Source organism: Neodiprion fabricii, chromosome 1 (genome assembly GCF_021155785.1).
Source record: "Neodiprion fabricii isolate iyNeoFabr1 chromosome 1, iyNeoFabr1.1, whole genome shotgun sequence".
NCBI lineage: Eukaryota > Metazoa > Arthropoda > Insecta > Hymenoptera > Diprionidae > Neodiprion > Neodiprion fabricii.
In genome coordinates this window covers 5,479,068-5,503,610 of record NC_060239.1, presented here as the reverse complement: position 1 = coordinate 5,503,610, position 24,543 = coordinate 5,479,068, and the positions used below count along the sequence as shown (strand labels likewise).

The window sequence follows — 24,543 nt, the reverse complement described above, 5'->3', positions numbered from 1 at the left end:
GCCAAGAGGAAACGGAGTGCCGGGAACATTGCTCGCTCTTCTCGTTCCGAGTTTTTACTCCTGTGTTCGAGGTTGGAACCAGGGACTGATCCTCGAACACTTTTGTTATGCAAATACGTTTCACTCGAGATCTGCATTTCGCTCGTCGCGTGCACTGTAAAAATTTGCGAAGACCCCTCGGATATCCTTGCGGAAGTTCGAGGTGGACGCCTGCGGATTGAAACAGGGACAAACTTTCTTAGAATTAATCTCTGCCGAGGATCTATGATCCGCGAGCGATCGAGCGAAGAAAGCACGCGTCTCATTTGAACGCCAATTAAGGCGACGTGGAATAATTATGAGAATGGGGTAATTTAGTTGTTAATAACTTGCGCTCCGCGAGCTGGGCGAGAATCTTGTGCAAACGGTTCCCACGAGTCTGCCACAGATTGCAGCAAAGCTTGCAAGCTGTACCAGAAGACTGTACACCAAGGAGCGAACCACCTTCCATGGTTATACAACGACGTCACGCATTTCTAATGAGCTGAAAATTGATAAGGCTGAAGTTTGTAATGCTATTGCAGTGATGCGTATTTGGAAAAAATCGTTGTTTTGCAACTTCAGGATTGGTTGAAATTTAGTAAACCGTTGATACAGCGTCAGAAAAATCAGATTTTGTAAATTCAATTTCTTCAGGTATTCGAAAGGTGCAAATTTTCGTTTCAACGCTTCGATACATCAACGTTACTAACTTCAGCCTCGTAAATATTGTTATTTTCCAGCTTGAGGAGGGTGTAAAGCAAAAAAGAAAATCATGGAATCTTACATTCCAAAAAACTTGACACATCCAGAGTCAGTACGAAGATGCAAATTAGTGAATTTTTCCTCAACGCTCCGTTACGATAAAGTTACTAACTTCAATCTCGTGAAAAGTGTAAGATTGATCGACAACGATTCATAGTTTGAGCTTCCTCGCAATTTTCCGAATTCAGGTCGTAGGATTTAATGAAATCTTGCGTTCAATAGCAGCGGAGAAAAACAAGCGTACGCCGGTATTCGCAAGCTACTGCAAAGTTGAACTCGCGACGTCGAGCATCTCAACCATCGTATCGAACAAGTTCGTTCGTTCTCACGGAACTCACGCCGTTCCACTGACCGAAGTCCGAAACTGAATTGGTATGATTAGAGCCTTGGTAGAGATAATTGCCGAAGCCTCGGTATTCTTGCCGAAGAGAAGTACGGCGAGAGGAAAAAAAAGGTAGATCAAAGTTAACCGTGCTAAGAAGAGGACGTGGGAAAATGGGCTGGGAGAGGGGGGAGGATTCGCGCAAGCCGCCGATCCCGGCTCAAGGGTAAGAAAACTCAATCGTCCGACTTTCCTTCAGGTTCCCGCTCCCCGCAAACTTCTAAATTGAGTTTCGAAAGCTGCGTCTCCATTTGCGAGCCGAGCTTTGACGAAGCCTTTCTTTTCTTCTTCTTCTTCTTCTTCCTCTTATACAGACAAATGATATTTACCTCCATCGACTATCCTGTGGACTCTGATATATAATAAAGAACAAATTTTGCCGCGAATATTTCGCCGTGAATCTGTGGATGACGTTAGAGCTTCATTCCGAAAATGATACTTGTGTTTTACAATGGTGTCAAGAGTGATAATGGGAATTATATCGCGATGTGAAAAACAAAGACGAGGACGGAGCAGCGGGAGTGAATGGAATCGTCCGAAACGTCTGTTTTACTCGTTCCGAGAGGCGAGGATGGGGATGAGGAGATGGAGGGTCAAAGGGTCTGCGATACCGCTTCGCTATCCATTGGAACACCGACGTCAAACGCTTGAAAGATACGTCGGATAGCTAGACTTGAATACATTCGAAGCTTATCCAAAGCGTATTATAGTTAACGAGATATAGATTCGTCTCGGCACGCAATAATAGATCAGTTAACCCCAGTGCAGGCCATTGTGCCCGGTAAGGATCTCTCAATTGTTAAATGTACAGCCCGGCGCTGCCGGTCGCCGAGAAAATATCATCCTTCGACGGGATCGATACGTAATTATAATCGTATAAGACGTCAGTGTTCTTGTGTAATTAAATCCTGATTGAACACTATTCAGTGCTCTCTTAATGCTCGTGAATACAGCCGCACAGTGTATTAATACACCGGCTTGGTCTACATTGATTTCTGTCCAATGATCCGGTCAAAGAATCCATACCAAATTGCATTTCAATAGCTTTGTTAGCTACGCCCGCGTACCCGCGTCTCCTCAATTCTCCGCTCCAGAGACCGTAAATTGGTTTAACTCGCAGTGGGATCAATGCCGTGTTGTACAGCTCACGTGTTCATTTTTATTTATCGGTTACGTGCAGCACACTTGCATCCCTATCTCACTTACACGTCGTACACAGTTCGCATCCATCCGTGGCAGATTTTATTATCAAGAGCCTGCACCGATTTCGGGACCATGTCGCATCTTCCCTCTCTATTCGCTGGACAGTTTCCGAATCTCTGCATCTCTCGGTCTGTGCCTTGTATTTGTACAGCATTATACGAAATTATGATCCTCGATGATTTTTTTTTTCTTTTTTTTTTGCTCTCGCAACGCCAGTGAAATTGATCGGTTGACCAATCACCGATTGACAAGGCGAAAGAAAAACGAAATCAGCTGATGAGAGGGGCGGGCAAAAATTGTTCTCCCCTCCGGATGATGATCCAACTAGACTCTGGGGAATCATTCGTCCGTTCGAAATGGACGTGTGGACGCTTTTGACGTCGACCTTCTGGGATTGATCGACGAAGAGAGACAGACGAGTCAAGGGAACGAAACGAATCGAAACTAGAAAAGGAACGCGTGTTGTGAAACGTTGCGCAATGAGCCAACTAACTACATATAATATACGTACGTACGTACGTATCGTTTATGAATGCATCAGATGTCCCCGGTATCTTTGATCTTGAAGCGAAATGAAACAGACGCTTTGTACCAGCACACGTCGTCGAGATTGAAGAATTAGCAAATTCAATCGGATAAGAGTCTCACTTGAAATGGCGGGGGGGCAGGTAAGTCGAAGTCGGAGAGTAAGCCTTATGAAATATCATTTGAGAACGAAGATAGTCGGTTTAGAAAGTTCTTCTTGCCAAGGGGGGATGGGGAACCACGCTCAATTCCATTCGGGGACGACAATGGACGCGATAATATATACATATATACATATATATGTATATATATATATATACCCTAACCCTGCTTTTAGTCCTCTTATTTTTTTTCATTTTGTCATACCGTGAAATTATGACCGATAAAACGAGACGGTCATTCATAGAGCTCAGCGATACGTTCGCGGGGCCACACAAAGCATAAATGACGGGAGTGTTGTTTTTTCATGCCCACCTGTCGCCGGTAGATCGATAACGAGTAAAACCTGCGCCGAGCAAATTAACGATGTGTCATTAGCTAATTCTGGAGAAAAAGGGGTAACGGGAATCGAATTCTAACCTTGTAAGGAATCGATGCTGAGCTTTTTTTCTTTTTTTACGCATCGTCGGAACGCTTGGGTGATTTCGTCACGCCGAGTACGGTGTGGTCGCGATTGATACACGCCTCTAGACTTTCGTGGGTTTCGCAATTTAACCTCGTCGGCATTCGTGTGTAACGCACCTTGAGAGACAATGACCCGCGAGTTTGGAGAAACGCCGGTATCACCGAAGGGAATCTAAATTAAAAGATGTCATGCTGCAAAGAGACCAGCCGGCGCTTAGAACAACAGGCTTCTTATTAATTGACGTCGTTTGCCCTAGCGTGGGAATTATTTATTTGATTTTTTTTCTTCCAACATACCAGAATTAAACAATCGCGTCAACTTCGTTAAATCCGTCTCCCGGATCAAAGGCGAGGGACGCACCTGTCATTTTTAATCGCCGTCGATGATTTCGTCGAGCGGATTCTCTCTTTCGATGAAATCGTGCCGACGGGTGCGCGTGTGCGTGTTGAAATGCAGAAAATAAAAATAACATTGATACGCAATAACAATGAACAGCGGACCCGTGAAGTATATTCGTACAAGTGTAACATTACCTAAATATTCTTTCTTCTTTGCCAATATTTTATCCACGACCGCAGATTCCACAGCGTCTTGGCTCGGAGCCACGATATACCAGAGCGACCGAGAGGATAGTCCGAAATAAACAAACTTGCGTCTACTTTTTAGAAACAGCACGAACAGGCGCAATAATAATACCGGTCAGTTCCGCGCGGGTACGTAACTGATAAAATAAAAAATAAATTATAATATTTTTCCCCGAGATTTCGACGTCCGAGCTTTGTGGCCGGCCGTTTGTTGCATCTGGAAGGCAAACGATCGATCGATCGCGGTGAGACGAAGAATTAAAACTTCTCGATTCCCATCCCGTGCCTGCAGGTATCCCGCTTTATCAAACGGTAGCCATACGCGCGGTACGTTACGAAATTGTAATTGATTAATGGGGGTCCCCCAACGTCGTACTTTCCTCTTATTATGTCACAACGGGACGCGTGCGACATTGTGCAGCCGAGATTCGATCTCCGAGCTTAGTGGCACATTTGTCTTTTCCATTCCCGGACCGTGTGCGCCACACTGTCAGGATTCTTAAAAATGATACAGAGTCTTGTGCCTGTGTCGGCGTTGCGCTCGCTGTAGGTGCCGCGATCAAATCATCATCATCATCATCATCGTCGTCGTCGTCGTCGTCGTTTCAACTTTCGAATCTGAATGCTCGAATGGTTTCTGCTTTTTTATTGTTGCGTTTGTTTGTTCGTTTTTTTCTTTCATTTTATTTTTCTTTTTCTCTCTTTTTTTTTTTATCTTCACTCCGTTTTTTCCCCTCTTACTCAAGAGGTTGACGGGGCACGCTTGTATCGAGTCAAAACAAATCACTATCGCTCAAGCCGAAGTTGAATCTTAATTTTTCAGATCGGATCGTAAGTCAGTCTCGAAATCTGAGTGGCCGTTTCTTTGGGCGGGAGCAAAAAATGAATAGAAAAATAATGAAAAAAGTATGAAGTAAAAAAGAAAGAAAAGAAAACGAATGTAGAAGAATGTAGATTTACTCAGATGAAATAATGGAGATGAGAGCTAAATACGGCCGTAAACCTTGCCGTTCAGAATCAAAGACATGGTCAGCATTGTTTGATCTCGTTTCGCGCTAATATCTCGACGTTTATACGACCGCGATCCATCCCCGCTTATCTTTACCTCAATTTATTTTTATCTCCCACTCGGACCTGCCCCTTATTCAATCTAAACAATTCCATACTCGAGTCCCCTCCCAGTAGAAGTCCCTGATCGTATTTGATAGGATGTGCCTCTAACAGGCAATTACCCGTAATTCTCTCGGATGGGATTTTGACCCGCCCGCGAACGTCTTTCTTCCACCATCCTTACGGTACCTCTAATCGCGAGCCCAAGATCGCTCTTTCCATGCGAACAACGGGCTATATTGTACGCGTAAAAATTATCTTGGCATACCTCGTAAAATAAGGTAAAAGTAAGCAAGTAGGAAAAGATGAGATTTGAATATATAAATGCATTGCACGAATATTTGGCCGTCAAGTTTCCGGGATCGAGGCTCCTCTTCGTGCTCCGCTCGGAAAGCGACGTCGTTGATAAGACACCGTCGCATCTCCGACTCCGTCGGCATCGTCCATCCTCGTCTCTGGTCCGACCAACAAAACAATGACCCACGACTGGGTAGGCAGGCACTGAAATAGCAATACGGGTATCCTCTCCTCGGCCTTTGTGGACGCGTCGCCGTTGTCGCGATCGTTAGATCTCGTATTGCCGCAGAGCCGCGTGCATTAAAGCTCCGCGCTCTTCCAAAATAGAACTACCAGTAATCACCTTGCGCCGAGGTACGAGGCTCAGCTTATCATTATTCTCGATGAATTCCGCGCTGCGGTTTTCAAAGGAAAGTAGTTAAGCGCCTCCGACGCCGCTCCCTCTCACTCTTTCGGCACGCTCAGTTTCCCGTCAGCTCTATTATCCGCCTTTTGTGCAAACCGCGGCACGTGTCAACTAAATCAAGCTTATTCGCGGGATTCCTCCTCGCGACGGGTAAAAGGAAAATTAAACGATGATACGAATTGCCGGAATGATGGTAGAAACAGGTGTCACCGACATACGATAGACTGCACTTGCAGATACTTGCAGCCGACAAAAGTGACGTAATTACCGTCACTGAAAAACACGAACAAGAAACGTGGCCCAATCGAAACTGCGTAAAGCCCCAAACGCGAGGCATTAACATTGATTAGCGATATTTAGGACGCCCGTTCTCTCTTTCCTCTCAGTGAAACTGTCAAACGAAACTGAGGCGAGACGTACTATCTTGGATAATCCCGAAGGGGAAATGTCGCGATTGATCAGGGGCCATTCATTCCCAACCGGATGACTGGTCGTGCAGGCGATCGGATCGACGTGGCATACCTTCGGCATTGTGCTAAACGTTTATTGACGTACTTGTCCTCGACGATAAAAATCGGCTGTAGAGATAGCGGTACGTCGACTGTATTCAGCGCGTCTCGGCTCCGACCGCACAAGCTGAAAAGCTTGAGAGTACGGACAATAATCGGAAAGCCCGTTATAAATTAGCTGGATTCCGAACGTTCCGACTTCACCCCATAAACCGGCGAGTACCTGCGATCTTTTATTGCCGCAGGTAATCATCCTCGGACGGTCAGAGTCAAGGTCTCTTGTCCTTGCGGTGTTTACTTTACCAAATGTCCCCCAGTCGCTGAGGATCGGTAGTATTCGTCGTCAGTCCTCGAGTATATTTCGACTCGTTTAGGTGCCGTGCTTGTGACTCATTCACGCGTGGTCAAAACCGTCGCGACGTGTTTCCGTCGAACAGACATGGCGAAACTAGTTATCCTTGTTACCGAAGTTGTCCCGCGACGTTTGTTCGAGTTTGTATCGCCTTACACGTCCAACTTACCCAGACGTGTCGTTCACCTTCTTGGCAGTTACGACGCAACGCGACGCGCTCTTCCTACAGAAATAATATGCAGGATTCAACGATCGCCGCTGCTGAATCGAAAACCGATAAAACGACGTCATTGCTCGTGTGCTTTTACCGATGAATACGGCATGGAACTGATGTATGATTGAGTACAGAGAATGATTATTTCGTTTCTCCGTATACCGCTAACTGTACACACGGAAGTCGTCAATTCGTCATTAATTGTCTTAATCGAATCGCTGTCGAATTCGTATGAAGAAATAAATTAATGAGAGTAAAATAACTTGAGCAAACGTTCGTTTTTTTTTTTTAAACAAAATGAGGTAGCAATCGGCGTTAACTGGAAAGGAATAATCGAGATCGGTTAAAAGAATTATCATCTCGTCTGTTTACCGCGCTGCCCGACGTATTGACTTTGCTCTAGACTTTGAGCGTGTTTACGAAATTTTCCCTTGCCCGTAAACCCCGTGTTATTGAATGAAGCTCGTCAGTAGTGAGCGAGTGTCCGTCGGGAATAGGTAGGCAAGGTATACCCTCCTGTAATACGTGAGTAAATTGTCTAGCCTTCGGCGAAATTATAACGGGATCGGGTCAAAAGGGTGTAAGGTTCGCTCGTTGTCGCCTCTGACTCGACAACCGAGTCTCCGATGTACCGAGTGTGATTCGAGCAAGATAACAAGACGTGTAAGATTCTCCTCCCACGTCGTGGGTGGCTTAAATCAGCCTTTCGATTCCCATGGTGAAGTGATCGAACGTATCTTCAGCAGTGTGACATGTGACGTCGTGTTTCCTGAGATTTCGATGTGAAAACGCAAAAAGTACCGGCTTGCCTTGCAGTTTCATCCAGGCGTACGAGGTACGTTACAATATTTGTGTATAAATAAATACGTGAAAATCTTGAAAAGATGGTAATTTTTTGTCGCATGAAATGTTCGTAAATAACCCCGAGCGAGTGGAAAAATAAACTTCAATCGATCGCGTCAACCGATGAACAAGATTCCGTGCCGAAGATGACCCAGCGGATATCTTGATCGCAGATTGAAGGTGGCGTGCGTAAATTTAGGCCAGTTATGATCCGGCGGAACGGTTGACATTTCTACCGCAAAAATATCCCATCCACCATCTGTTTATTCTCGGTGTGTTCCGTGCGTGTAGGCAGAACTATCAGCGTGTAATATTAGAAACTATCGCGGTTGGTTCTCTGTTGGACGTGTCGGATTCGCGGGGTTTGGAAAAAGAAAGGAGTAAACGAGGAAAGGAGGCGGAGAATCAGCGTCGACTCGAAGAGGCAAAAAACCTGAATCGAAGTATCGATAATTCTTACGGTACGCATTTGTACGATAGGTTCGTCGGGCGATCGGACTCGTTGAGAAACTAACGAATGATTGCGTAGCTCGTCTCGTTAAATTAAAAGGCTTTGATCGATTGGTTTTCTCTACCGAGTCATTCGTAACAACGTCAAACACGACAATCCGCTTCGTTTCATTTCACTTCATTCCATTCCGTCGCGGTCGACCCGAATCGGAGTTCCCGTTCCCTAGGTCGCGTAGTAGTGACCCCCCCTCGACTATTTTCCCGCTAGAAATCCACTATTTTTAGACATGCCGAAGAATAAATAGCCGAACATCGCTTCGAGCCGCTGTGTATCAGCCACCTTCCCCGCATACGTGTATATTTACAAATTATCCGCCCGCGTTCCTCGATGCATAAACGAAAAGAAAAACTCCGAGCCTATTATCGTACGTTGTGTACTCTGTGACGATCGTACACCGGGTGATCTGCAAGTGCATGTTTTTCACCACCGTGCGCAATTAATACGCACCGCAAGATATGCGGCACGAGGCATTTAATATTCGAAATTCGAGGCTCGCAAAAACACGGCGATGATAGAAAAACCAAAAAAAAATCGTCCAACTACCAATCGATTGCCGCTGCAGCGGTGAAAATTACTCAGCAATTTTTACAGCCAAAATTGTTGCAATTTACTCGCCCGTTTCTTTTTCTTTCCTTTATCTTTTTTATACTTCTCTATTTGCCGTGGGCTGAATTAACGCCTATCACGTTTACCGCATGGCGCTAATTTAGTCAAGCCCATTCATCAGCATTGCGATCTAGAAGTAGGTAGGTATCTACGTTCGCGAACATTTGCCGGGCCTCGTTGCGATGTCATCGATCTTTTAAATTGCCTCACGACGTGCCGAATTTAATTTTAACGACGTCTTGATTTCGTATCGACACTGATTGAAATTAAGCGCAGTTACTTACCGTATCAAATACGTGCATGTGTGTGTCTATGCGAAAGGAAACAGTTGCACAATTGAACGTGCAATTATTGCGCTTCGTTTTTTCTGCACATAAATAAGACTTCATACACATGTTATATAACAATTGCGATTGTATTTTTCATTATATACCGTACGCAATACCGTTTCTCGTTTCTCAACTGCAAAACTTTGTGATATTTCTATGAAACCTGGTAGCTGATCAATTTTTGTTTACGGAACGAACTATCGAAATTCATTCAAAGTCATATATATGTCTCGTTCATATATATTTCAATCAAATTCAATTCCGAAGGCTCACCCGAGCTCGATATTATGGAAGACCTTGTACGTATGTAATACCATAGATGTATGTATATATATAATACCTATAACTCGCGGTGCTTTATACACCTTGTGTGCGTGGTTACCCGGTTGACAAATCTCGATAAGCAAAGTGATATGAATCAAGTCAAACCGAGCAGACTAACAGGAAATTACCGATTCCGATAAAATCACGGACGCGTATATTCTTACTGATTGTTTCTCCGTGCAGCATTGTTCGAAAATGCGTAGGGTACCTACATCGATCCGAAGCCGACTTCCCATTCCATTTCTACTCCATTCGCCCGAGTTTCTACGTGACGGTACAACAGATAAGGAAACCACATTGGTCTATCGGAATTATTATACACTACGCTGCTTCTTCGCATGGAAAAGAAAAACAAAATCAGGATATGCGTGGTATTTTTTATCGTAGTAGCGATAATAATTCGCTTCAAGATTGTTGTCTGTGTTTCTTTTACGCTTTTCTGCATAGGACTGAATTGAAAGAGAAAACAATAAGTTTCTTACTTTCGATAAACCGCGCGAGATTTTCAACACCCCGGAGATTTCTATCCGGATTAGCTGTGAAAAACCATCCGTTACGTACACTCACTATAATAATATATGTTTTTATTATACGGTGTACAAATCCGCCTATAATTCAATGTAAACTGTTACAATAAAAAGAAAACTGACATCGCCGCGGCTGGACGACGGCCAGAAAATTTTGCCAGAACGATCGGTCGCTGGCTCGCTTATAATCGCGATCCTTATTCCCCGTTATACTCGTTATCGCAACCTTGTAATACCTACCACAGGATTTATACGAACCCGTTTTTAAGAAAAAAAAATATCGCCCGGCGCTCATTCCTTTGCATTGGAAAAACGTTTTACAGTTTTATATTCAAACATAGCTGTAAGGTCTGTTAGGGGATCAGTTTCAACGCGTGTTTCCTTCCCAGCTGACGTTGCTTCACGTTTGAAAAACAACGAAAAACCTGATGTAAATGTAATATGTAGAGATATACGCGCAGCATGTTGTATAACGTTGAGTATATTGCGTGCTGTGGAAAAAGGAAAGAAAGAAAACTAAAAAAAAAAAATAAAAAATTATAGAATAAAAAAAACCTCTTTTATCGAACAAACGGTAGGACAATCATTGACACCTGTCGCACCCAGTTTTAATGCAGAGTGTATACACCGCGTTTCGTATATTTTATTTTCCTCTTTTTTTTTCCATTTGTCACGAGAGCTAGTTTTACATAAGTCTCAGGCTCTGAATAATGTTGAGAATAAAAAAAAGAGCGGTAGAAAAAATTCCGGCGCCACTCTTACGTGCGATTGTACCATTAGTTTTTTTTTTCTCCGTTGATTTTTTTTTTTTTTTTTTTCACATTATCCACTCATCGTCGCAGGTTAAACGTGTAATTGAGCATGATACGGCACCCGCAGGGTTGCAGACCCCGAGTAATTGTTTCTGTCGGTATCGTTCTTTTTTTCGCGTTTCTTTATTTTACGCCGCTGTTGAACAACAGTAATTGGTACACAGCTACTCATTTAATTCGCTTAACGAAATTGACCTTCCGATATAACCCCGCGATATGCAGATCATGCGAGTGATGTTGCTCAATTTGCTGGGAGAGCAAATCTATTTTCAACTGCAATTGTTCCGCGCGTATTACGTTACCTATATACACTCGATTCCGTTACAACCAAACGTGTAATACAATGCACGCATGAGTAATGTATATCGCGTACGTAGCAACGTCTGACGGAATGACAAATGGCATTGCCTGAAGAACGATCATCGCTTTCCGTCTGTCGCTGCGCGCAACGTTAACGGCTGTGTTTCGAATCGGTTTATACTTCGCGTATAATGCTTCGCGACTTGAGCGGAGAAGAAGAAAATATTCAATTAATGCGCATGTTTCGCGGCTGCATCCGCTTCTACACGGCAAGAAGATTTATCTGTCGGTGGAAATCCGCAGCGACGTCGATCGCATCCTGCACTTTTACGCTTGTCGAATTACAGAGTGCCTCCTGATTCGCCGGTCAGGTGCATAATCGTAAAATTGACGCGAAACCTCCGCTACCGAGCAGCGAGGGAGAAAATGGGGAGGAAAAATCCTCTCTGCCGATGACTTAGTGGTTCAGATTGGCCGGAAAATTCACGTCCCTTCGTAAAATAACAAAGCAGCGGTTCGTCCGGAAACTTAACCGAGGTGCGGATGATGCTGCGTTTAATTTTTCATCAACTTTAATGAGAAACTCCTGCAAGAGGAAGAGAGAAAGTGGGGGGGGGGGGGGGGGGGGGGGTGTAATTAAAATCGCAATCAGGAATCAACTCCGCGTTGAACCTTACAGCGCGGAAAACTTAAAACTGTGCAAGAAACAAAAATAGGCTACCGAAATTGTCGCCGGTTGAAAAGGCTGCGGATAAAAAGAGGCTGTGCTGGGCATAACCAGCAAGGACAATCACTCGGTTGTTCCAGGATAGCTCCCCGAGTATCGTGAGATTCGACAGCTGTCGACCGGGTTTGCCAGTCATCCCTGTTTCCTTTTCCCTATTCTTTTTCTTCATCTTCTTCTTCTTGTTCTTCGTTTTCTTCTGCGCAAGCATCCAAGCAAGCATCGAATTTTTGGCCGCGTTGCTCGCGCTATTGACCCAGCGAGAAAAGTGCCTGGATCCTGCACCAAATGTAGATATAGATGTCTGTTTCTGTGTCCTACGAGGTGTCACACACACGCACACACACACATACGCGCTCCCTCCCTTTCATTTACGAGGGTACCTTGACTTTTCCCCTTCACCCTCATTCCTCCGTCGGTCTTCTTCCGGTACCAACCCGGGTCGGGAAATTCATCAGATCCCCGGATATCCGATCCCCGAATCATACACCTCGCGACGCGTCCCGGAGGGTCCTAAACTCGAGACCCGAACGATCGAATACTTTCCTTATTACACAGGGATCATCCTCCTGATCAAGTTTTCCTCGTTCGGTTAATTTGTCCGGATGTTGAGGAAAATTAGGGACGGGCGCGAACGTGTGTGAGAAATATTTGACATCGAAACGAAAATCGAAAGCTTCTTCATTTTTTCCTTAAATTTTTGTAAAAAAAAAAAACAGTACTTTTATCGCGAGGTTATTTGACGTCTTGGAACGAGTGTCGTATAAGCTATGTTACGTAACCGAGCCTGGTGTAAGAGGGGAATAACGGCGGTTATTCGAGGCTTTTTGCAGCACCGCCTCCGTCATAACTGCCGTCATAGCTGCGAGAGTATAACTTTTTCTTCTCTACGATATAAATGTCATCCTGCGACCGTACGGTGGAAAACGGTTGACATGTCGGGGGTGGAGAGGGAATGGAAAGGGACGGGAAATTCATCTCGAAAATATATTTGATCGTAAAATTCTCCTTCTTAGCCGAATATGTTCCGCAGGGAACTTTCCGCAGTCCTCTATTATAGAAGCGAACCAACTGCTCGCCCCGACGCATAGAGGAGTTATATTTCTACTTCTGGTCGGCTACACGTACGATTACATGTATATATTATGGATTCATCGAATGATATATTAAGCGACACGTGCGTGGCATTGAGGGAATTTCGACGGCTCGATTATTATTAGGTATCTGAACACGGGGGTGCTGGTTTATAAGGCACTGTTCTTGGATTAGCGTTGGAAGTGTGCCGATTCTTTACGGCCCTGTTCGAAATTTCGGATATTTTTATAACCTACGAAACTGCGGATGTAGAAAACCTTTCCGAAAACAATTCTACCCTATTGTGTCGAAAGGTATAATCTGAGAAGTGAAATGAAATTACGGTGAAGGCCACATAAATCTCTCCTTAGGTTCGTTTGATGTATTCTTACCGATATCACCCACTCTAGTTTCCCACCCTTCTCTTTCTCCCACTCTCTCACTACAGTTCCTCTGTTATTTCAACAGAATGGTAGGTACGTATTTTTCTCCCTCGAAATTCTGACTTGCCGGAATTGTTGAGAACGTTTCAAAGTAAATATCAAGAACTTATTAACGGGCGCAAAACGCTTATCCTCATACGTCAAGTTGTACGTGTTACGACGTGTTTCTTTCGTGATATGGTACTCGTCATTTGCACGAAATTGGATGAGAAAATTTGATTGATAGTGGCAGATTGATGCCTTGGATAACTTATTTCAGACAATTAATATTGTCAATTGCGAATAGGTAAATAGGAAATCGTATTCAGGCATAGAGAGTGAAAAGCTTGCGTACTATATGATTTCCTCTCAAAGATTCGCTGAAAAAGTAATAAAAAAAGAAACAAATAAAAAATGTTGATCCCGTACATTCGTATATTAATACAAAGAGGTATCGATTCCGTCTAACTCTGTTTGCCGTGCCAACAATTTTCAGTCCCACAATCACATTCCCGAATATCGTCCCTTCTCTTTCTCTCTGCTTTTGCCGGGCTTTAAAGGCAAAGGGAAAACATTGATCGAGACGACAAGTTCGCGCGGAAAAATCTCTCGGGATGTTGTAATGCCGGAGCGTGTGACACGTGCGGGGGAAAGTCGGTGAAGGGCAGGAGGGGCGAAAGCGAGGATCCGGACGGTTCCAGTTCCCGTGGGAACAGAGTCGAGTAGCGGCCTCCGCAGGATGGCGGATCGCCGAAGCAATGACAGCACGTGTAATGTGTATGTATAAGCCGGGGGCGATCCTCGAAACCCGGGAAGACACTAGTATGCATAATTCTGGATACATGCAAGGGGGAAAAAAAATGCGGTGGCTCATTTTTTTCTTAGTATATGAAAAATTTTGTAGTGTGGTATATAAATACATCATATATATATATATGTATATATATTGAGTTGGTTAAAAAAAAATCGGCTTTTTTTATTTTTTTCGATGTCACGTGTTTAATAGTCGTAGAAAGAGGAAATAAGACGCCTTTTATGATTTGAGCCGGTAATATTAATATCTAGTGATTCTCGAAAGCAGTTTTCCATTTTCTATTTAATCAACATGAGAAAATTCAATTTTTTCGAGATTAACAGCGAAAATATACATTTCAACTAATCAATATAGGCAAAATAATGTACTAGTTACATTTTTCGTACTCTAAGTAAGCATTGAAAAATGATCTACCCAAATATACGTCTTTTCGTCAATTATCTTAATGAACGTGAGAATCAATTCCATTTTAAAAGCACCTTTATTTAGTAAAACAATAAATTTGCTCCAGTTGAAAATTAATTGAATGACATGATTTAACGGGGATTGAAATGTTTTGCAAAAAAATGACCACAATATTTTGTGATAAGTCTAGTATTTTCGCTGTTGATCTCGAAAAAGGGATTTCTACACGATTTGAACAAAAAATTGTTAAAGACCTTTTTTTTATAGAGCATTAAATTTCCTACAAAAATATTTAACGAACATTTATGTATGTACATTGCCTCGTTACTGAACTACAAAATTCAGAAATAACTAAAATTATTTCCTCATGTTATTTGAATGGAAAATAGAAAATTGCCATTGAAAAAAAAAAAAAAAAAAAAAACAGTAGCCTTTTTTTTTGGACCAGCATAATATATATTACATATATATAAATTTTACGATTTTCTTGCTAATTTCACCCGCAAATAGATTTACGAGTTTTTCGATTTGGTTTCTTCACTGGATCGTCGCGTGCCTTCTAGGCTCGCTGACTTGCAGAGAGAACTCGTCGACTTTACACGTTGAATATCGTTTTCGCGCGTATTTAACTACCGCATAAAAGAGAAGCTTTTCGGCATCGTAAATTTCAATGATCTCTCGGTTGTTTTGGCTTTTCAAAATCGCACTGCATCGGCTCGTTAAAAATCAGAGGCGTTGAGTTCGGGTCCCTATCTATGATCGTATAAACATTCCACAATGCATGCAATTAACTAGCTGCTCTTAGAGTCGCACAGTGTTCGACGTTCATTCGTTTATCTGTGGAATACACCGATCTGACGGACGATAGGAAAACGATTGCGGTTTCTCTCCGTCTCATTCTCTCTCATTCTCTATCTACGTATCTCACACGTCACTACTTTACTGTGTTTATTTTATTCTTTCCCCTCTTCTTACTCGTTCATATATCATCTTTTTTTTTTTTTTGGTAAAATCGTGACGCAAAATCCAATCGTCGTTCACTGCATGCACTAGTGCGTAATTGTACGCACGTTTGAGGGAAATTTTCAGTTGTAATTAGCGTGCAGAGTCCTTAACTATTTTCGTTTTCATTTATTACAAAGAAAAAGTGCATTTTCGGGCACAAAATGACGATGAGTTTCGTCGCTTTAACCAGAACAACATCTTATAATACGCGTTACCGTTCCTTTTCATTACGACCACTCGTGGTATATTTTTTCATAAGCGTTGCAATAATTCGATGTTAGTGAAATAATAAATTGTTGACTGTAAAAATTTCAGTCAACGACACTGAATAATTATTTGCGACACATTTTCTCGTCGTTATTGCAACGATGCTGATTCTACTAGAATTTTCTAGTAAACAATATAACGAACCAAGTTCTTCTCACAGTCGTATTACACGGTTATTCGAAATATGGTTAAAGAAAATAAAAGGCGGAAGCTGCGTTTCAACGTTGAATCGACTGTTGAACTTTAAGAATCAAGAAAAAACAAAATATCAAACATACATTTGATAAATAAAAAACGAAAATTTATTACAGAAACTTGGGAGTAACGATGATCTGTTAAAAATATCCTGCGAGATTATACGCTTACAAAACGGGATTCGCCATAGCTGAGAAATGACAACAGAGTCGATTCTTCTCATCTTTGCTCATCTCAGACTGTCACGAGCTTATGTATAATTCAATTATAATTCTCGATCAATTTTAAATTATCACACGTCAGCTCCTAGGTGCAAAAAAATGCAGGGACGGTACAAGCAGACCGCACGCAGGGTATATAAACGTCGCCGATGACCTTTCCTCTGTGATTCTCTAACCAGGATTGACACGCGGCTGCCTCTTTCATTATCGAAACATCCCCCCCTCCTCCACCCTCGCCGGTTTTTCCTCCCACCTCCTCACAACCCCCGGATCTATTCTTGACTACGAGAAATTGGGACGCCCAGTGCCTTTGCTATTAATAGTAAATTCTCTGCCACGTTTTATATAGGCTACCAGATTCTTTGATCAAAATATTGACCCGCGTCGATTGTACATAGGTATGCATACATCGAAGACCATATCACGCGCTGTTATCACCGCTGTTCGAACGCGCGTATGTCACACCAGATTCAGCGTATAATTCGTAGATAAAGAAAGGCAAGGAAATAAAAGTAGAATCAAAATTGCATTTAGAAAATAATATATTTCGAGCGAAAAATGAAGCCGGGACTTGGTACAAAAATTTATATATTGTGTATGTATAGATATATGTATTTGTGCAGGTTTTTTCGTCTAAGATTTGAATAAATTTTTTAACTTTCTTCCCTCCTTCTACCTCTCGACAGACATGCCGACGATTTGCACAAATATTTACCCGAGGTTAATTGAATATAAGTGGCAGAGGACACTACGCTCTCTGCTCTACTTTCCTCCTCTTCTGTATTCGTGATCGCGAAAACTTTCTCTCCTATCCCTCGTCTTCGCTTGTCGCATCTTTCCACGTGGTTAGAGGGTGGTTGAACCTTGAGTAAAAATTTGAAAAACTTTATGCAGACGATGTAAAGCGCCGAGTTGCCGAAGCCTAGAACTAGATGTCGAGTGTTCTTCTTATCCTAACTTCGAGTATGTGAATTGCGTCATGTTATATGCATATATACATATACATGTATATGTGTGTGTGTGTGTGTGTATATATATTAATATGTGTAACCTCGTCTTCGTTCCAATTCCAATTTCATTCCAATATACGTTTCATAAATGATGGATAATTTATACTCTTTTAAACAAAATCAATCCGTCGTCTTTATTTGGCTGGTGGTGCACGATGCTGTTGCGTCATTCGGTTCGATTCGACCTTCGAGGGTTCAACTACGTAGCACAAAATTCTCACCAGCTGATAGAATGATAGATCGCACATCGTATATTTTTCGGTTCGTTAAACGCGTTATAATGCGTCTTTCGATGCGTGCGTGCAACAACCTTTGAATTTATCATGCAAAGTATCGGTTAATTAAGAACGAGAAGTAGAAAGACGTCGGATAGATATTTCTTTGAAGCAATTCGTCGCAAGCTTTTTTTTCTTTTTTTTTTTTCTTTTTTGCTCTTTCAACAAAACTTGGGAACCTCAACTTATTCGTTTCAAATTGCTTACATTGGAATTACGTTATTATACATGACGAAACGCCGCCTCGTCTTCTTCTGCGTCGCGTCTCGAAAACGAATGCAGGTGTAAACTTCTTGGTGTAATATCGGAGGCAATCTTTATTACGGTCAGAGCAATAAATCGCAATTATGGCAGTTTTTTTTCCGTCTCCCTGATGTTTTAAAAGGAATTTTTTCTTTCCTTCATTCCTTCTTCACTTTGCCTGCATTATTCAACATTGCACGTTTCATTGTTCTGCTTTTATTTTTCTCCACCCCCCTCACTTCACCCTATCGTATAAATTTCGCGTAATACCTTCGTCACTGGCCCGTAAGCCGCAGGTTGATGTTTTCTTTTATGTTGCACAAATGACGGTCGTAAACCTCATTTCGAGCAAATACCTTCGATAATTATTATCCGGAACGTAACCCGTAAACAACAGGCCTTTGCCGCAGCTGCAAACTACCTTTTGAATGGTACCTACGCGAATCACACGCGAAAAGAAATAAGAAAACGAAAAAAAAAAAAAAAAACAAGCAACAAAGAAAAGAATCGCGAAGCAATTTGGAAGTTAATTGATTGCCCATGTACGGATAACGCCTCTATAATTATAGTGGCGTCATTTTAAATCCCATTAAAATGAATTTAAGAATGAAAAAGATAATATATATATATATATGTATATGTATATGATGAATCTGCAATAAAAGAGGGAAAAAAATAACGTCCGTAGTCCGTAGTTCGCAGAAGCTCGCAGAACGAACGTCGATTCGTTAACTCCTATAATCACCTTTGCCCCATACCTACTTGTACCGGATTTTTATAAGGGTTGAAGGGTCAGAGAATTTCAATGAAATAATGAATTACATGTTCTGGTATATATGTATACATGTTGGGCGAAATTTCGTGATCCGTCGTGAGATTCGAAAAAAAGGGTCCGGTGGACAAAAGAAACGCTGCGGGGGTGTTCGACAAGACTGTATCTGTCGGTCCTTCGACAATAATAAGAACGACGTTAACAATAGAGATAATAATAACAATAATAACAATAATAACAATAATAATAATTTAATGACAGCGCGAATCTCTCTGCGAAGAGTGAATCAACGGGCGCGTCCACGACATTATAATAAGTTTTAATTAACGCTAAGCAATTAAAATTGCGATTTCTCGCACAACGCCTAAAGCGTCGACCTGCGAGTGCTTTTGGTATTATAAACGATCTCTCCCTCTCTTTGCTTTTCTGCGTTATATTATTATCCATATCCATTTATATGTACATAAGTTATGAAATCAATGCTGGAAACCGAAGAACGAGGGGAAAAAAACGTATAGACCGCGACTTCGATTCCCGTTGGGAGGTGTATTTGTAATATATTTATATATAATTATTAATATGTAATAATTGTCAGCGTTAATTTATCGTTTGAATAGTTTTTCAGAATAACGCATTTAATTTTCATCCCTAACTATGCAGCATCGGTTAATTGAATATTAATTTTATCATCACCGCAAACAGCGAGGGGGATGATAATTTTCCTTCAACTTGTATCGGCATTCGCACGAATTCAATAGCGCATCTAAGTTTCGTTATAATATATCTGCAACTATCTACGTTTATTGTTATTTGTTTTTGTTGTTGTTGTTGTTTTTACTATGCACGCGAAGCGCTTCTGTGCAGACGACGTGGATATGGAATGTGAAATTATCTCTGACCCTGAAAACTGTAGGGAAAATCAAAAGAAGATGAGACAAAAGAATTGTGAAGGAAACGAAGGAGCGGAAGGGGAAATAAGGCCAGAAAAAGGCGAGAAAAAAAGAAGTAAAATTGAAATTTCTTTCGTCAGTTGGAGACGGACAACGCGGACTCTTCCTAATTGGCGCGCGCATACCTGCGACCTCGGGTGACTTTGTGTCGAATGTATTTTTGAACCCGAAGCCAAAGTATGTAAGAGCTGCGGTGCCGCTTCTCTAACGAACCCTAGAAATAATTATGAAGCATGCTTTTTTCCACGGTAACGGTAACTTCCCTTCCCTTCCCTTATTTTCATCGCAAAAAAGACAAAGAACCGGGCAATGGAATTATTTCGTTACCCGCCATGTAGCAGAAAGCACGCGTTATACATTATACATTACGCATTATACGTATACGCAATTTAATAATAACGGGGCTGTTGAAACAAACGTTGTAGTACAGCAAAAACGTGTAAAGAGAATTTGTTTGAAATTTCATGTTCCTTTTTTTCTCTTTTGCTACCTTATCGGGAATTTTTTTCATTTATTGCCACACGAAACACATGTCGGAAAGTTTTTACTTGTCGTTTTAATTATAACGCTGAGCAATGCGGCGCAAAATTTTTTATTGATTGTCGAGTACGATGTGCAAGGGGTTTTTTTTTTTTTTTTTATTAGTAATTACTTGAAAACTTTCTGCCTTTTTACGTTCTCTTTTATTCGAATCATACATTTCAAATACAATGCTTGAGATAAATAACCATATTGATTCTTTGGTCTGTAATACGTTTCACACCGTATTTGATACAGTCAATTTCATTTCGCAGGCTGAATGAACGACGCAGTAATTTGTCAGTGTCGCGACCAATCCACCATGACTTATATATTCCATCTCTGTGCGTTTATTTTAGTTTTTTTTTTGTTTTTATTTTCTTTCAAAAATTATCTTCCAATTCACGCCACTCGTTTGAAATATAATACGTCTTATGATTTGTAATCGTGGAAGATTTAAGATTTAACTGTTGTAAATCGCTAAGTTACAATTAGTCGAGCTAACGCAGAAGCGAGGTTTAAATATTTTTTCTAACTGCTCGTCTCCGAAACAATATTTCGGATCAATGTTTCTGCCCTCTGACTTCCCTCCGGTTGTCATTGTTTTTAAACGTAATTCAACGTTTTGCTAATTATCAAAGTTCGCGGGGGGGAAAAAGTGAGTTTGCAGCTGAAAGAGAATCTGCTCGTTAAATTCGCAAGCCGCAAAAACCTTAGCAGACTTGATCTTACAATAAAAAGCGCGCGGAAGAAAGGTTTTTCCGTCCGTCGTTGAGAAAGTCGTTGATAAACTCACTTTCCCTTTGAATTCGCGAAATTCAATACCTGTACTTGGCAATTTTAAGCACGGGGTGAAAAATGTCGACATAAATGTAAAAATTCGTCGCGAAAATACACGTTGAATTTGATCTTGAAGCATTGAGAACCTGCTCGTTATGAAGTAATTGGGAGTAAATCACACAGGTCGATTGAAATTGGTCACCCTAAATACACAGGGTACGTTTTAATGGCTTTTCTATACACCCACGCGTACAAATTACACTTTATAATGTGACGACGCGCGTGATGCGCGCATTTGCTCTAGGCTCCGCTAATTACAGGTTAATTAAAACTATCGAACCAACGAATTGGAAATTGCACTCTGGATAATAATTCTATCCGATCCTGAAACTCTGTTTTAATATATAATGCACAATTATAAACGGTAGCGACGAATTGGAAAATTGTTTTGTTTCGCTTTCTGTTTCAAGTTTTTTTTTTTTTCGCTCTCTTTTTACGATCGTGCTAATATTCCATTCAATAGAAAGATTAAAAAAAAAAAAAGAAACAAATTTAATAAAAAATAAAACTACAACAACAACGAGCTAACAATTTGCCGTCGCGAATCTTGATTAGAAACGCCTCACACACGTTTTGACATTCGTTACGCGCGCAGCTCGCGTGCCGCAAATCTTTGACTCGCGTATCGAATAGCAAAACGAGATATAATAACAAGGAAATGAAGTCTACACTTTTATACATATACAATATATTTTTATTGCATACGTGCGACATTCTCACGTCAGAACTTTGACTAACCTTATTCTTGTAATCTACAATTCTCCAGCATAAATGAATTTTACAATTTTTCCCGACGCATCGATCAATCGAATTTTCTGATGTTCACGAAACATTCGCACGGCTTCTATTTTCACAGAGATTCAAGCTTCGCGACTTTCAGCATCACCGAAACCGAACAATTTTCCATCCAATTATCAATTCGATGATTTCCGCGCGCGTAAATCAATCACGAATTACGTTTTTACCGTCACTTTTCTACGTCTGACCTGCACGCCAATCGGCAGATATACAATATCGAGACGGAGAGTCGAGAAGTAGTTGCGTCCAGTAAGGGTAAGCCGTCGAGTAACGATCGCATTTTCACTGTTTTCACCCCCGTACGACCGCCGGTTCACATCGAATATTCGTGCGAATGCGAAAAATTTTTACAGTACCGAGCCGGTAAATTGCGTTGAATTGACAAAAAACAAAAAAAAAACACGTCAGACTCGCCTGTGTGTGCTGGAATATTTAAAAAAATGAAAACTCGAACCGCAAGTAGACACGCAATTTATCATCGAAGAATAAAAAGCACACCTCGACCGCGTCGGCTGCAATGCAGGGGTGGTTTTGCGAAAGAGGGTGTGGTCCATAGTGTGTTATCACACTTTTCTCATTCTACAATTCGGCCGCGATATATATCGCGTTACGTTACAAGTTACGGTAGAAGGGTGGAGTGGAGATCGTTGTGAAACGGGGTTGTCTGTCCGAGACGAGGGCGAGGGCGAGTCGACGAAGATTCGATTTCGAAATTCTCGGGACGAATATCGAGAATGCATGTCAGCGTCGACGATATGCAGGCATGTTTCAATTGCGGAAACTTTGGCGCAAAGTCGAGACGAGGATTCGCGATTTGGCCGGAGACTCGAACCACCTGCACGACGAGTACGAACGTGGCTGCAGGTCGCGGGTATCGATTCGACGACAGATCTCGGCGAGCGTTTCGTTCGCACGGATCTTTAGATGATTCCCAATTTCTCTTATCGCAATGGTAATAGTAATCAGTGGCGAAAGAGACTGCGGTCGGACAGAGAAATGGAGAGGAAAAACGCGCGACTCGATCGACTTCGACTTCGGACGTTGCTTTGGCCTGTTATTATATATAGCCTCCGGGCCGCCGAAACAGAGATAGACGGATAGATAGATAGAGATAAAGAGACGGAGGGATAGAGAAAGGATAGAATGAGAGAGAGAGAGGGAGAGAGAGAGAGAGAGAGAGAGAGAGAGAAAGTGCGAGTTTTAAATATAGACGAAATGCAATAGTCGTGTTCGCCCGGACCCGCGGTGCGTCAGTTTGGTCATCGTCGTCTGCTAGAGCGATATCCATGCGCGTGTGCATGCCTGGGTGTCTGCATGTCGCGAAACGTACGTCGGCGGCCGGCTGTCCCCGCTCTTCTAGCTTGCTAACTGCGATCGCTTCTCTCGACGGCGGGCTAAAGAGACATGGGAGATATCAGTCGGCGGCTAGCGGGGGTACAGCAGCCGCGGCGGGCGATGACGATGACGATGACGATGACGACGAGGAGATGATTTTAATTTTGGGAAATTGTTGGGGGGGTTCCCGGCAAGGAACGGCGGACGGACGCGAAAGCAACACGGCGTAATTTGAAAAATAACGAACGAAAGATAGAAGGAAAATAATGAGATTGAAGTAAGAAACAATAATTAAATAGAAACGATTTCATTTCATTTGACGTTTCTACTTACTTTCCCAGTTCCTCCTTAAGGTCATAGTTATCACTGAAACGCGTACAAGCTGCTGGAGCAGCCATACCGAAAACTACAATATTTACCTCACTACTGAGAAAGCGGCCCCCGACACTACGCTAGGAAACTGGCCGGTCAAATTCGATCAATAAAAACTATGGTAATAAACACAGCGATTGTTTTGACAATATTTATCAATCTCTACTATTATCGGTTATTCACATTACTCTACGGAATTATTTTACTACGGAGCGTATTTCGACCTACGTCCGTTTCACTCGGCGTCGGTGGGTCAACTGACTTGCGTCGTAGGCGCCGTATTACCACCACCTCCGATGAAATATAACCGAGGAAAAGATACTGGTTTTTTTTTCTCGCCGACTTATCCCCGTTTTAAAATTAGACGATTTCAAAAATTTACCACACCTATTACTTCGTCGCGAATTTATACAACGATTAGGTATAATTTGCGAATATCACCTATGCACACTCGCGGGTAACCCTACGCGTACTTATCGAGCTTCGAGCTTCGTTCAACTATTCGCTCTTCTCCTCATGCCTTGCCTGTTATACCTATACTGCGAATTGAAAATCAATAACGTTGCGGGGCAAAATATTTTAAATCACAATTTCCCTTGCACCGAACCACTCGTTTCACCGATCTGCATTGCCGATGCTTTGGAGAAGCTTTGAAAATTGATTCCCAGCTCTTGTTTTTTACTTGTATTGATATTTTATAGGTACGTTGAATTTCTTTTTAATACCCATTCGCTGTTCAAACGTTTAATCAATGTACGAAGCCAACGCGCAGCTACACAAATATATTTCAAAACCCTAGAAGCTCGCTCATTCTAACCAGCGTTTAAGTCTCGAAAATCAAAATAATACCCCACTGACGATTCCTCAACTTTCTACTTTTGTTTACAAATAGTTGTTCGGTATAAATGTAGCTCGAATTTGAGGAAACTTTCACTAAAATTACATCAGTATCGATTTGTCAAAGCTTTTTCACTAAAATGCTTTGTTACTGTGAAATACTGTTCCTAAATTCAGTTAGTCTTTGCCAATATTTGCAAAGAATTTTTAACATTAAGTCTCG

General features: G+C 41.9%; 1 protein-coding gene across 24 annotated transcripts in view; it reads right to left on the bottom strand.

Moving 5' to 3' along the window:
- The window catches only part of LOC124179485 (calcium/calmodulin-dependent protein kinase type II alpha chain), a 94,974-nt gene extending 70,970 nt beyond the window's left edge, over positions 1-24,004 (bottom strand). For 10 of the 24 annotated variants that reach the window (XM_046563998.1, XM_046564032.1, XM_046564023.1 and 7 more), the window contains exon 1: positions 23,445-23,982. In XM_046563998.1, the coding sequence (XP_046419954.1) occupies positions 23,445-23,509 (65 nt within the window). In that variant the 5' untranslated portion in view covers positions 23,510-23,982. Of the gene's footprint in view, positions 1-23,444 lie in introns of all 24 variants that reach the window. The other 14 variants (XM_046563898.1, XM_046563937.1, XM_046563928.1 and 11 more) reach the window with 6 other exon arrangements.
- Positions 24,005-24,543: the final 539 nt, after the last annotated feature.